This window comes from Lissotriton vulgaris, chromosome 1_1 (assembly GCF_964263255.1).
Source record: "Lissotriton vulgaris chromosome 1_1, aLisVul1.2, whole genome shotgun sequence".
NCBI classification, from domain to species: domain Eukaryota; kingdom Metazoa; phylum Chordata; class Amphibia; order Caudata; family Salamandridae; genus Lissotriton; species Lissotriton vulgaris.
The window spans coordinates 108761920-108776819 of NC_141685.1; the positions used below are offsets into that span (position 1 = coordinate 108761920).

At 42.7% G+C, this 14900-nt stretch overlaps 1 protein-coding gene across 1 annotated transcript; it reads right to left on the minus strand.

Annotated features, from left to right (window-relative positions):
* Positions 1-2973: 2973 nt before the first annotated feature.
* LOC147737634 (uncharacterized) lies at positions 2974-12867 on the minus strand. The gene is made up of 2 exons (XM_086924664.1): positions 11304-12867; positions 2974-2981 (listed from the first exon to the last, which is right to left on the minus strand). Exons 1-2 carry the CDS (start codon positions 12865-12867, stop codon positions 2974-2976), a joined length of 1572 nt encoding a protein of 523 aa, XP_086780790.1.
* Between the last annotated feature and the right edge of the window lie 2033 nt (positions 12868-14900).

Below are 14900 nucleotides of genomic sequence, written 5' to 3' on the forward strand. Positions count from 1 at the left end.
ATTGGTTTGACTTCGTTTTGTAGGAAATGGATATTAGGATTTTCACACATTGTTAAACCTTTGCTAGCGCTTTTGACGAAAGACACTCCAGTGCCCCTTAAATGGACAGATGAATGTGAGAATGCTTTTCAACAGTTACGACAAGCTCTTTGTTCAGCACCAGTGTTAGGTACTCCAGATTATACGAAGCCTTTTACACTCTATGTACATGAGAAAGATGGATGTGCATTGTCAGTTTTAGTGCAGACACATAGTGATAAGCAGCGTCCCTGTGCATATTTTTCAGCAGTACTTGATCCTGTTGCTCGTGGGTTGCCTGGATGCTTCCGTTCAGTTGCAGCAACAGCTGTGTCCATACGTCAGAGTGAAAGGATAGTTTTGTCACATAAACTGTTGGTGCTAGTACCCCATGCAGTCGATGCACTTTTGAATCAGACTAAGACACAACACTTAACTAGTGCTCGCCTGACAGGATATGAATTGACACGTTTAGCACCTCATATTACCTTGAAGAGGTGCGCAAAACTGAACCCAGCCACTTTGTTGCCATATCCTGCGACTCAGTTTCAGTCAAAGGAGCCTCACCACTGTATATTTCTTAATGAGGAACAGACAAAGGGTTGCATCGACTTGCAAGATATTGGGGTCACACCAGGCGTCTGGGGCGTCTCCACTGGCATCGGCGCCGGGGAAGGTACTGTGAGGCGACCAGCACCAATCCGGATCCAGGCCTGGATCCTTCGGGACCCTACAGCGCAAGGGCCGGAGCCGCCGGTATCGAAGGCCTACAGCCCCTAGCCGAGTATGTGGGGCCCGAAGGCACGCCTGCGGAGTCGGGTTGCCCAAAGTTCCTGTGCAGTACTTTGTTAAATTGACGAAGCTGGGCGGGGGACGCTCTAGGAAATGTGCTCCGAGGAAGGAGCCGGAGAGTGACGACGCTCCGATACCCGCGTCGCGTTGGCCGACGGACAGAGAGAAGGCGAAAAGCGAAGATGCTACTTTGCCTTCTTTTTGTGCATCAACTTACTTGAGGAGTGCGAAGACTTCGAAGAGGAATGGTGATGACTTTCCTCTCGATGAGGACTTCAAGCTGCGCGGTGCAGACTGCCAGGCCTTCAAATGCTTTCTGGATCGCTCCAGCAAAGACTGGCTGGGCAGTCAGAGCACTACTTCGCATCGTGGTCATGCTCCAGGCACCAAAGGCACACAGGATGCGGAGCTGTGACGACGTCAAATTGTGACAGTCATAGGGCTTGAAGCCGGTCCAACGATGGGACATCCCTTGTGCTACCAGAAGTCGAAGACTCAAAAAAGAGGTCCTGCACAGAATATATGTAACAGGGCCACGACTGGTTCAGATGGGAAAGACAGAGAGTGCAGAGTGTAAAAGAGGGTGTGGAGAACCAGGGACGTTACTCCACATACTGTGGGACGGTCAATTTATAAAATCATACTGGAGACATATACATGACACCTTGCGGGAGGTATTGGGGGTAAACTTGCAGCCAGAGGCGCGAAGGTGTATCCTCAACATCTGGGAACCCACAGATTTAAATACCAACACGACGCAATGGGTGACCCTGGCATACATGATTGCGAAAAGAAGCATTGTACAGCAGTGGGGTGCACTCCAGCCACCCCAATTAAGGAAATGGGAGGAACATCTAGACTGGAGTATGTATAGGGAACAGTCGGTCTATGTGGCCAGAGGATGCCTGGGAAACAGAGTAGGGTGTGGGGAGCGTGGAATCACTATAGAGGCGACATTTGCACCCCACCAAATCGACAGGTCATTACGGACACTCCAGCATCCCCTTGATTTATTCAGCTCATTTATCCTGATTTATGTTGCAATATCAATGTCAACAATGTAAGATGATGATGTTGCTTGCCTGACTGTAATTGCTGTGATGTATGTCGAAATTGTTTAATAAAAAGAAATATATAAAATAAAAATGAGGTCGATAAAAGTCAAAAAAGGGTTTAGTCAAAAACTGACTAAGAGGCACGTTCTCTCCGGATCTGGGCTGGCTGGCACAGAAAAAAGAACGGACGTCAGCGCGCAAGTGCGGCGTCTAAGTAGACACCACAATGTCATCTCACGACTACGAAGCCGGACACGGAGTCGACCGACCCCTCCTACTGAAGCGCAGGGGTACTGCTAAGAAAACATTTCTCTGGATCCAGTCTGAAGCCTTGGGGTAATTCTAAGGTAACAAATCTATAGCTAATAGTCTCTTTCAGATACAATCATCCTGGGACAGTGTTCGGGGTAAAGCCCCTCATCGGCCAGGCTAGCTTGAATCCAATGGCAAAGTAAGCAAGGGACCCATGTCTGGGCGTGCCCTGCCAACTTAGGGCAAACAAAGCAAACACAAGGAGATGATGGACGGAAGGCTGAAACTTTTCAGACACTCACCGCCAGTCACAGATCTGGGTTGAATCCATCATCGTTCTTAAGCTCACTTCTCCACCCCAGTTAGGCCCAGCCATGTAAAAATCAGTCTTGACCCTGTGCCTCATGGGAACAGTCCAGACCGAACTACCAAGTCAGATCTTAACCGGACAAGAAACAAGCATCCTGGGATTCAAGCTAGCCTGGCTGATAAGAGGTATTAATCCAAAACCGGTCCCAGGATGCTGGTTCCCGGTCCTTGAAAGACCTGGCTTGGCAGAACGGTCTGGACTGTTCCCATGAGGCACAGGGTCAAGACTGATTTGCACGTGGCCTGGTCTGAACTGGGGTTGGCGAAGTGAGCTAAACAACGATGATGGACTCAACCCAGATCTGTGACTGGGGGTGAGTGTCTGAAAAGTTTCAGTGCTCCGTCCATCATTTCCTTGTGTTTGCTGGTAAAACTTATTTTAAAAAGCAACCACTTCTGCTCTAAAGTACGTGCAACAAAAAAAAAAAGCAACTGAAATGAAATCACAATGTAAAGCTTTACACAAAGTAATGAAAGAAGGGCAAGATCAACCACCTGCAAAGAAAAGAAAAACAAAAATGTTTGAAGTAAATTTGTACAAACCGAGTTTAAATATAGCTGCACAGCAGTCTATTGCAGTCAGGAAAAAAACAGAATAAGATCAGGTGACAAGGGGAAGATGAATTTCAAATACAAAGTCTGCCTTATGTTAACCCAACGTGATTAGGAAAAAGTCAGAGTAAAAGTGCATAAGGAAAGTCCAAATTCATACCAAAATCACCTGCAGCAAAAAAAGGGAAATAAATACTGAAACCTATGCACTATGCAACATTAGTAGTGCCAAAGAATGGAAAGAAATTGTGAACAGTTTGCAAAAAATCCACAAAAGAGGGTGAAAACATATCAACTGAGAGAAAAAAAATTAAACCTCGTCAATTCACGTTCTTAGAAAATGTTTTTAAAAACACCAAAAAAAGGAATACAGTATAAAGAGGAATACAGTAGATCCATAAGATCTCAAGATGTAACACACATTGGCATAGCCAATAGGTCTCACTTTTGACACCTTATAAGTGTTTAGCCATGCAACAGTTGTTGCTGTTGCACCAAGGATATTGTGCTGCATAACTAAATACTTATAAGGTCCCAAAAGCGTGACCTATCAGCTATGCCAATGCTTGTTATTATAGTAATTGGGCAATTCAACTGGCCTCAATTAAACAAGCAGTAGAATATCTCCAGAAATCCACTGCCAGCGAAATGTAACTGTCTTATAAATGCAACTGTAAATTCCTTACTAACGTTGTAATACAATGCCATGTTTATTTATTTTTTTAAAGGCTGATTAAGAGATTTGTTTTAAAAATGAAATACTATGTTCTGGTAGTAAAGAATTGTGAGATTAAATAATCAGGTTGTGGATTAAAAAAGCAACTCCACAATGTTTAATAAAGTTTGATAGCCTTCTGCCTAAAACTACACTGCGTGTTGAAGGTCCTGAACCAGAGTGATGGGGGGTTGGTAGCTAGAGGGTCTTTAACAACCGCTATAGCCCGAGGCTGAAAGTCTAGTCCATCCACTGAAGGTAAAATGTTATATATTAAAAAGGGAGAAAAAGAAAGTCAAACCTTGGAATGTCTGAGCAGAAGGTCTATACCAGTCACTATTGGCCTGAGCAATTCCACTGTCTTCAGCTCTTAGCATTCCAATATTCTGATATTCAGAACATGAGCACCCTTGGCATCACCTGCTGTCAAAGACCCCCCTCGCTCTGTCATAATCCTTTAAAAAAAATCTAGCTATCGAAGTGTTCTCAGTAAAAAATATAAATTAGCAGGATGGAAGAGAAAAATATCAAAGCAAGATTTAAATGTAGAAATTGAAAAATCGGACACAAAACGCCTAGTTCTTGAGTCAAACTGTGTTAATGCTATAGTTTTATATAATGGACTAGAAGCATTCAAAACCCTCAACCTGTTTGTCTCAGGTAATACCAGAAAGGATCCAGGAGGTTGTACTGTGGCTGACCTGGGAAGCGAGACCTGTCATCCTTTACCACAGTAAAATAGTCAGTGCACCTCTAGAGTTGTGGATTGTGATCCTCCTTAAGAGATCACTATAGAGGCGACATTTGCACCCCACCAAATCGACAGGTCATTACGGACACTCCAGCATCCCCTTGATTTATTCAGCTCATTTATCCTGATTTATGTTGCAATATCAATGTCAACAATGTAAGATGATGATGTTGCTTGCCTGACTGTAATTGCTGTGATGTATGTCGAAATTGTTTAATAAAAAGAAATATATAAAATAAAAATGAGGTCGATAAAAGTCAAAAAAGGGTTTAGTCAAAAACTGACTAAGAGGCACGTTCTCTCCGGATCTGGGCTGGCTGGCACAGAAAAAAGAACGGACGTCAGCGCGCAAGTGCGGCGTCTAAGTAGACACCACAATGTCATCTCACGACTACGAAGCCGGACACGGAGTCGACCGACCCCTCCTACTGAAGCGCAGGGGTACTGCTAAGAAAACATTTCTCTGGATCCAGTCTGAAGCCTTGGGGTAATTCTAAGGTAACAAATCTATAGCTAATAGTCTCTTTCAGATACAATCATCCTGGGACAGTGTTCGGGGTAAAGCCCCTCATCGGCCAGGCTAGCTTGAATCCAATGGCAAAGTAAGCAAGGGACCCATGTCTGGGCGTGCCCTGCCAACTTAGGGCAAACAAAGCAAACACAAGGAGATGATGGACGGAAGGCTGAAACTTTTCAGACACTCACCGCCAGTCACAGATCTGGGTTGAATCCATCATCGTTCTTAAGCTCACTTCTCCACCCCAGTTAGGCCCAGCCATGTAAAAATCAGTCTTGACCCTGTGCCTCATGGGAACAGTCCAGACCGAACTACCAAGTCAGATCTTAACCGGACAAGAAACAAGCATCCTGGGATTCAAGCTAGCCTGGCTGATAAGAGGTATTAATCCAAAACCGGTCCCAGGATGCTGGTTCCCGGTCCTTGAAAGACCTGGCTTGGCAGAACGGTCTGGACTGTTCCCATGAGGCACAGGGTCAAGACTGATTTGCACGTGGCCTGGTCTGAACTGGGGTTGGCGAAGTGAGCTAAACAACGATGATGGACTCAACCCAGATCTGTGACTGGGGGTGAGTGTCTGAAAAGTTTCAGTGCTCCGTCCATCATTTCCTTGTGTTTGCTGGTAAAACTTATTTTAAAAAGCAACCACTTCTGCTCTAAAGTACGTGCAACAAAAAAAAAAAGCAACTGAAATGAAATCACAATGTAAAGCTTTACACAAAGTAATGAAAGAAGGGCAAGATCAACCACCTGCAAAGAAAAGAAAAACAAAAATGTTTGAAGTAAATTTGTACAAACCGAGTTTAAATATAGCTGCACAGCAGTCTATTGCAGTCAGGAAAAAAACAGAATAAGATCAGGTGACAAGGGGAAGATGAATTTCAAATACAAAGTCTGCCTTATGTTAACCCAACGTGATTAGGAAAAAGTCAGAGTAAAAGTGCATAAGGAAAGTCCAAATTCATACCAAAATCACCTGCAGCAAAAAAAGGGAAATAAATACTGAAACCTATGCACTATGCAACATTAGTAGTGCCAAAGAATGGAAAGAAATTGTGAACAGTTTGCAAAAAATCCACAAAAGAGGGTGAAAACATATCAACTGAGAGAAAAAAAATTAAACCTCGTCAATTCACGTTCTTAGAAAATGTTTTTAAAAACACCAAAAAAAGGAATACAGTATAAAGAGGAATACAGTAGATCCATAAGATCTCAAGATGTAACACACATTGGCATAGCCAATAGGTCTCACTTTTGACACCTTATAAGTGTTTAGCCATGCAACAGTTGTTGCTGTTGCACCAAGGATATTGTGCTGCATAACTAAATACTTATAAGGTCCCAAAAGCGTGACCTATCAGCTATGCCAATGCTTGTTATTATAGTAATTGGGCAATTCAACTGGCCTCAATTAAACAAGCAGTAGAATATCTCCAGAAATCCACTGCCAGCGAAATGTAACTGTCTTATAAATGCAACTGTAAATTCCTTACTAACGTTGTAATACAATGCCATGTTTATTTATTTTTTTAAAGGCTGATTAAGAGATTTGTTTTAAAAATGAAATACTATGTTCTGGTAGTAAAGAATTGTGAGATTAAATAATCAGGTTGTGGATTAAAAAAGCAACTCCACAATGTTTAATAAAGTTTGATAGCCTTCTGCCTAAAACTACACTGCGTGTTGAAGGTCCTGAACCAGAGTGATGGGGGGTTGGTAGCTAGAGGGTCTTTAACAACCGCTATAGCCCGAGGCTGAAAGTCTAGTCCATCCACTGAAGGTAAAATGTTATATATTAAAAAGGGAGAAAAAGAAAGTCAAACCTTGGAATGTCTGAGCAGAAGGTCTATACCAGTCACTATTGGCCTGAGCAATTCCACTGTCTTCAGCTCTTAGCATTCCAATATTCTGATATTCAGAACATGAGCACCCTTGGCATCACCTGCTGTCAAAGACCCCCCTCGCTCTGTCATAATCCTTTAAAAAAAATCTAGCTATCGAAGTGTTCTCAGTAAAAAATATAAATTAGCAGGATGGAAGAGAAAAATATCAAAGCAAGATTTAAATGTAGAAATTGAAAAATCGGACACAAAACGCCTAGTTCTTGAGTCAAACTGTGTTAATGCTATAGTTTTATATAATGGACTAGAAGCATTCAAAACCCTCAACCTGTTTGTCTCAGGTAATACCAGAAAGGATCCAGGAGGTTGTACTGTGGCTGACCTGGGAAGCGAGACCTGTCATCCTTTACCACAGTAAAATAGTCAGTGCACCTCTAGAGTTGTGGATTGTGATCCTCCTTAAGAGATCTGGTAAGAGGTTTCAATGACCCCCTCACACCTGTGGACTTTAATCCGTAATTTAACCCAGTAAACACTAGCTCCTGCCTCAAACGCAGGATGGATTTACATAGCAGGCTTCCTGAGGACATGTTTCTATAGATACCTAAGCTTCGTTAATGGACAAGCTATTCGATGGCTCTCACCTTTTAAGCAGGAAAATGGACTAGGCCCCAGACAGATTACTTGGGTCTGTCTGCCTTCGCCACGCAATTTCATCACATATCTCGTCCCCTTTTGGCTACAGTAGTGTTTTTCAACACTGCCAGCACCAGACCCTGCTGCAAACCCAACAGGTCTCCCAGTTCTTTCATGGCCATGGCACACAAAGGCAACGTCCAGGACATCATGCCACTGAGTGACCTGCTGCTACAGCTGGCGCAGCTGCAAAACCTCTTTGTGTCCTGCCAGACACTGAGTCACTCTATTGTAGGCAGTATCCAAAATTTTCTCCGGTGAATTAGATTGTGCCAGTGGCAGACCCCTCTCCCTATTCCACCCAGACTTAACAGTGGAGACGGATGTATCACTTCTGGGATGGGAAGGCCACATGGGAGACAGAGACTAGGGAACCATCGTCAGTGGCAGAGACCCAACTCCACATCAAGCTGTTGGAGTTGCGAGCATTTCACTTGGCGATGAAGGTCTTCCGGCCCACCATCACAGGAGGGCTGGTGCAGCTTCTCACAGACAAGACAGTCAATGACGGTGGTCCCAGCAGGAAGTGTCACACAAACTTGTTTGACAGCAAGCCGAGGATTTACTGGCTGCAGTTGTTTGGTCCGGCGAACAGGACCTGGAACTGCTTAGTTGAATTTGACTTCCTCCCGGGTACGCTGCCCCGAGATACAGAAGAATCCTTACTGGGTTGTATTGAATATAGTTGAGAAGTATATTGGAGAGGCCGCGATCTACCGTCCTGATGAGACCACGGTAATTAACTGGAACAGTCGAAACTTTGACTATACAGGGACTATTTCATAGAAATGATGTCTTCTAAGAATAGCCTTTGCTTAACTTGTATTGTACGAAAGTATTTACAGCCCTGATTTTGTGTACAATATGTGGATCGGACGGCTTTATCATCATATCTCTTTCATCTTGAGCACTGCGCAGTCATCACTCAACGATTTATATATACACTTGCTGCTGAGAATACAATTACAATTTTTGGAAATGAAAAGGCCTCATCTGAATTCTAACCATAATAAAAATTGTGAATTAATATCTGGCCAGGGCCTGCATATGTGATACAGACCTGTGAGATAATAAACTCATAGGCCTCTGTAGTTGTACACAGTGCACATGTTATGTTATGTTATGTTATGCGTTTTTATTTGGCGCACAGATGCTCCAGCTAAGGAGCGTCCTGGCGCCCGACAAGGCAGCTGCACAACACAACTAAACAATAAACAAACAGTGTAAAGAACTAAGGGAATAAAAAGGTTTTCACCGCACGGCGAAAGGAAAGCAGATCCCTCATAGCACGGATCGCCAGGGGCAGGGAGTTCCACAGAACGGCCGCGCGAACTTGAAACGAACGTCCTCCTGCCCTACTCCGCTTAAAACGCGGCACAACAGCCAGTTCTAGGTCCGCAGATCTTAAGGGTCGAGCTGGGGTGTAATGGGCTAGAAGGGCCATAAGAATCGTTGCTGGGGACCCCTTCAGAATCTTATAGGCGACACAGAGGACCTTAAACTGGATCCGCTGGGCCACCGGGAGCCAATGTAGTGACCGCAGGGTACTGGAGGTAGGACAGAATCTTGGGAGGCCTACCACCGATCTTGCTGCGGCGTTCTGGATCCGTTGTAAACGCCCGATCTCTGCCTGAGTCAGACCAACGAGTAAGGAACTCGCATAATGCCTGGAGATGACAGTGGCTTGGATCATGAGTTGCCTGGTGGGGGCATCGAAGAACTTAAGCACTGGACGGAGCCCGCGCAGGATGCCAAAGCAACAGGCCGCCGTGCGTTTGGTGTGACACACAAACGTAAGGGAAGTACAAAAGTATGGGAACTTCTTCCATGCGTCTACGCTTGTCACTTCTGGAGCAGGATGATGTCAACACTGAGATGCATGATGTCTCCTACTGCAAGCAGGAAGACTGCTTTAAAGTTTGAGGATCCAGTCTGACGTGTGGGGAATATTCACAAGGTAAGGAATCTGCAGGTAAAGGAGTATCCACCAGAAAGAGCGTTATCAAAGGCAAGTAACTGATTTGTTATGTTTTCCTGCTGTTGTATATTATCTCATTCTGGGTGGTGAACTTTGCTCGTGGAGTTTTCTGTACTCGGCGGAGCTCGCATAGTTCCTAAAAACTCTGCTCCATGGAGCGTAGCAAGGTTTTTTTCTAGGCTCGCGCTCTTCAACGTCATTTGCCGGAGCAGGGAAAATCCACCTCCTGATGAGATTTTTCCTTGCTCGCGCTCGCCAACGTCTAGTTGGCGAGCAAAATCAATCTCCTTGCGCGATTTCTCTAAGCAGGTCATCGGATTTCTCAATGTGAGTGGTTGCGGCAGGTCACAACCACCTCGCGTTGATAAACCTTCCTTCGCATTGACAAAGCTGCAGCTCGACTAGAAGCAGCTGCACTCTCTTGTACGGCACAAGGTGCTATTTACGATTATTTTTACAGGGCGGGACAAACACCAGGAGATCAGAATCACCACGAACAGTATGACCCTTACGCACTCCGCTGCTTGCGGAACTCCGCGTAGACCGCCAGAGTTTTCTTGTCACTTCGCGGAGTTCTTCACTGAGGAACTCCGCCTAGGCTTAATCTTGTCATGAAAATATAGATATTAGTCATATGTTAAGAAACAAGGGTGAGTAGAAACCTTTTGGGTGGAGTAAAATTTAAGACATTATTATTGTGATTTTTTTGACAATTAGTTGATTTTTACAAGTACTAACACTTCTCTGTGTAAAGTAAAGACCTTGAGAGTTTTTAACTTTCAGATACTCAAATTGTGGATACTGTTGCAATTAAAAAAAATTCCAGGCCAGAAATTTCTTTGGAGGTAGCATGCGGGCAGCCTTTGTTATCCTGCAAGAGTTTCTTGATGAATCCTATTGCAACTACAATATGTGCTCTCTCATGTAAATTCAGGTTGTTAGAAGCTTTTCTGCAACTCAAGATATGCCTTACTTTTCACCTGGTGTGGATGCATTTCGCATGTGTAGTGAGATCTCCTTTCCGAGTATTACGTTCTGGCTTTCCCCTCCTGTTTAAGGCTTTAGACCAGTGTGAATTCTCTCATGTGAAGTGACATTGTATTCGTGATTAAACCTTATCTGACATTCAGAACACACATAAGGCTTTTTTCTCCCGTGTGAGTTCGCTCATGTCAAGTGAGAAGTAATTTGTAACCAAAACTTTGCTTGCATTTCGAGCACTCATAAGGTTTTTCCCCAGAATGGGATCTCTCATGAAGCATAACACTGTCTTTCAGATACAAGCTTTTATGGCATAAGGACTTTCCCCAGGGTGGAGTTTCTCATGGTGAGATATCGTTTTTCTCTGCAGATTTTCTGGCATTCAGAGAACTCATAAGGTTTTTTAACAGTATGGAGTCCCTTATGGTTAGTGAGGCTGTGCCTATCAAACAGGAATTTCTGGCTTTCACAACATTGAAGATGTTTTTCCCCTGGGTGCGTCTGCTCATGTAGAGTGAGATTGAGTTTAAAATTGAAGCTTTTCTGGCATTCGGAGCACTGAATTATTTTGACAGTGTGTTTTCTTATGGCGCTTGTAACCATCTATACCTCTGAATCTTTTCTGACATTTAGTGCACTGATATTTTTTTTCACCAGTGTGGATTCTCACATGTTCAGTGAGATGAGATTTTTGGCTGAAACATTTTTGGCATTCGGAGCACTGATATGGTTTTTCCCCAGTGTGGATTCTTATATGGTAAGTGAGACTGTTTTTTGCATTGAAACATTTGTGGCATTCAGAGCACTGATAAGGTTTTTCCCCAGTGTGGGTTCTTATATGATGAATGAGATTGATTTCTTGACTGAAACATTTGTGGCATTCAGAGCACTGATAAGGTTTTTCCCCAGTGTGGGTTCTTATATGCTGAGTGAGACTGCTTTTTTCACTGAAACATTTGTCGCATTCAGTGCACTGATAACGTTTTACCCAAGTGTGGGTCCTTGTATGTTTAGTGAGTCTTTTTTTGTCACTGAAACATTTCTGGCATTCAGAGCACTGATAAGGTTTTTCCCCAGTGTGGAATCTCACATGTGCAGTAAGAAGTGATTTAAGTTTGAAATATTTTGGGCATTCAGAGCACTGATAAGGTTTTTCCCCAGTGTGGGTTTTTATATGCTGCGTGAGATGGCTTTTTTCACTGAAACATTTCTGGCATTCAGAGCACTGATAAGGTTTTTCCCCAGTGTGGGTTTTTATATGCTGCGTGAGATGCCTTTTTTCACTGAAACATTTCTGGCATTCAGAGCACTGATAAGGTTGTTCCCCAGTGTGGAATCTCACATGTGCTTTTAGAAGTGATTTAAGTTTGAAATCTCTTGGGCATTCAGAGCACTGATATGGTTTTTCCCCAGTGTGGGTTCTTATATGCCGAGTGAGCCAGCTTCTTTCACTGAAACATTTGTGACATTCTGTGCACTGATAACGTTTTTCCCCAGTGTGGATTCTTATGTGCCTTGTGAGACTACTTTTTATACTGAAACATTTCTGGCATTCAGAGCACTGATAAGGGTGTTCCACAGAATGGGTTATTGCATGTCGAGAAAGACTTTGTTTGTTACAAAACCTTTCCTGGCATTCAGAGCACTGATAAGGGTTTTCCCCAGTGTGGAATCTCAAATGTGCAGTTAGAAGTGATTTACGATTGAACTGCTTTGGGCATTCAGAGCACTGATAAGGGTTTTCCCCAGAGTGGATTCTTGTATGTTCAGTAAGTTTGCTTTTTTCAATGAAACATTTCTGGCATTCGGAGCACTGAAAAGGTTTATCCCCAGTGTGGGTTCTTCTATGCCGAGTGAGACTGTTTTTGTCAATGAAACATTTCTGGCACTCCGTGCACTGATAAGGTTTATCCCCAGTGTGGGTTCTTCTATGCCGAGTGATATTGTTTTTGTCACTGAAGCATTTCTGGCATTCAGAGCACTGGTAAGGTTTTTCACCAGAGTGGGTTATTACATGTCGAGAAAGACTTTGTTTGTTACAAAACCTTTCCTGGCATTCAGAGCACTGATAAGGGTTTTCCCCAGAGTGGATTCTCATATGTTCAGTGAAATAAGATTTACGGTTGAAACTTTTTTGGCATTCAGCGCACTGGTAAAGTTTTTCCACAGAATGGGTTAATGCATGTCGATATAGACTCGGTTTGATACTAAACCTTTTCTGGCATTCAGAGCACTGATAAGGTTTTTCCCCAGTGTGGATTCTCATATGCTCAGTGAGATAAGATTTACGCCTGAAACTTTTTTGGCATACTTTGCACGGAGAGTGGTTTCCCCCAGTGTGGATTCTCATATGCTCAGTGAGATAAGATTTTCGCCTGAAACTTTTTTGGCATACATTGCACTTAGAGTGGTTTTCCCCAGTGTGCATTCTGTCAAATTCTGTGAGATAAGATTTATGGCTGTATCTTTTTTGGCACATGTAACTTTTTTCCCCAACTTCGGTTATTTTGCCTCGAGTGCGGCGAGTTTGAACACTGAATTTGTTTTCACACTCCGTGTTTTTATAAGGTGTATTCCTAGAGTTAATATCTCTATGTTTAGTTTTCTCTTGCTTATATGCCACGGTAAGAGTGAACCTGATTTTAGAGTCGGGCTTGTTTAGATAATTTTCAGCATTTATCCATAAAAGAAATTGTGTGTAATTTTCTCAACACTTGAATTGAGCAGAATATGTCTGGAAGCAGCCCTGTAACACCTGTTGAAATTTTTCTAGCAGATGATAGTGTTTAGGTAATAGCCTCTCCGGCAGCAACTTATTTTGTGACTGAAGTTTTTCTCAAATCTATTTGTATAGGTTCTTATCAAGGCAGAAATAAGGTGTTAGTCTGATATTTAATGATTAAACTGATAAGTACCTTTTTGCACTGACGTAATGGCAGTAACTGAGGGCGTTAGAACGGCACAGTACTATTGTGGATCATTAGTCGCAGAACATCAGTTCCTTTTCCCCTGTCTATGTTTGGTGTAAGGTTAAAGTTTGTAGTTCTAAAGACGAGGATTTATTTACATTAGCTATAGCGCAACGGTGCTCCTTTAATGCATTTTTATATTTAACAATATTACATATCACTCCTGCACAATAGATAATGTTGAGGCGATTTACATAGAATTACAGAACAGTACACAATAAAAAGGAAACAATCTGAGATGGTCATGAACACAACAAAGTGGTGAATTTTTAAGGTTTTTGCAAGGGAGTAGAGTGGGTCGAGGTGTTATATCCCGAGGCAGATAGTCTCAAACTTGCGTAACTGTTTAAAAACGGTTGTTGAACAAAGGTGATTTTCCAATCTTTTGGCTGTTAACGTGTCAGCTTCGGAGTCTTCTTTCAGTGTCTTTTCTTTGATGGTATCCAGAAGAATCCTTTTATTGTAACTTTCTTTTATGCAGTGTGTGCTTCCTCTCTAGAATTACATGATGCTTTAGATGAACGTTATTCTGTCAAGCTGAGGCAATTTGTCTTTCTGATAATATTTCAGATGAGGATGCTGAAGTGGTGTTTCTACATATTTCTGATATTGTGTGCATAGATAAGGCTTTGCTCTGGGTTAATGAAATGCAAAATTAGAGACTTCGCTTACAGGTATAGTACTTTCCTCGCCACACTTAGATTTTTGGAAATTGTTTAAACGTAGAATGCTTGATGTCCTTCAATTTTTCAAAATAATCCTTCTTATGGCACTGACATTCAGTTGCTTAGTGCTAAATCTTGCGTTCTTCGTCCGTAATTTCAATCACCTATAGTATTAAAATTAAATAGTTAATACATGTACATTTCCAAAAATATAATTTACAAGCCAAATCAAGGCACAATTTCGAAAATGTTGAGCTGTTTTTCAGACAGTGCAGAGTGTAGAATGGTAGCTTGAGAGTACTTGGATGTAGGAGTGAGGATTTGTAGAATTTTCAGCATTTTATTAAGCTCGCAAAGGATACATGTACCCTATGGAGTTGTAACATAGAATCCCAAAGGCAGATATTAAAGTCATATGGACTGGCACCAAACTGATATTAAAAAATATACACTATTAATTAATTTGTAATGCAGATTTCTGGGACGCTAAGGACTCCGCCATGGACAACAGGCATTCTCCCCTGCCCTGAGTTACCACCTACTTGTATCTGCTATCCTGACTTTTGAGCTCTGGCCTCTGCCGCACGCAAATCTATTGTGTGCTGCGAGGACTATGCCAGACCTATCCCTCTACTATGGCCCAGAGTATGAACTTAAGGGCAATGAAATTATGGCGTACTTTCATGTGTTCATTTTATTCCACCTGATTATCAGTTGTTAGGTTTTTCTGCACCTGTATTTACTAGGTG

What these genes read in the sequence shown, in the direction of transcription:
- LOC147737634 (XM_086924664.1), bottom strand. Translation starts at nt 12,867, where the DNA reads ATGAGAATCCACACTGGGGGAAACCACTCTCCGTGCAAAGTATGCCAA.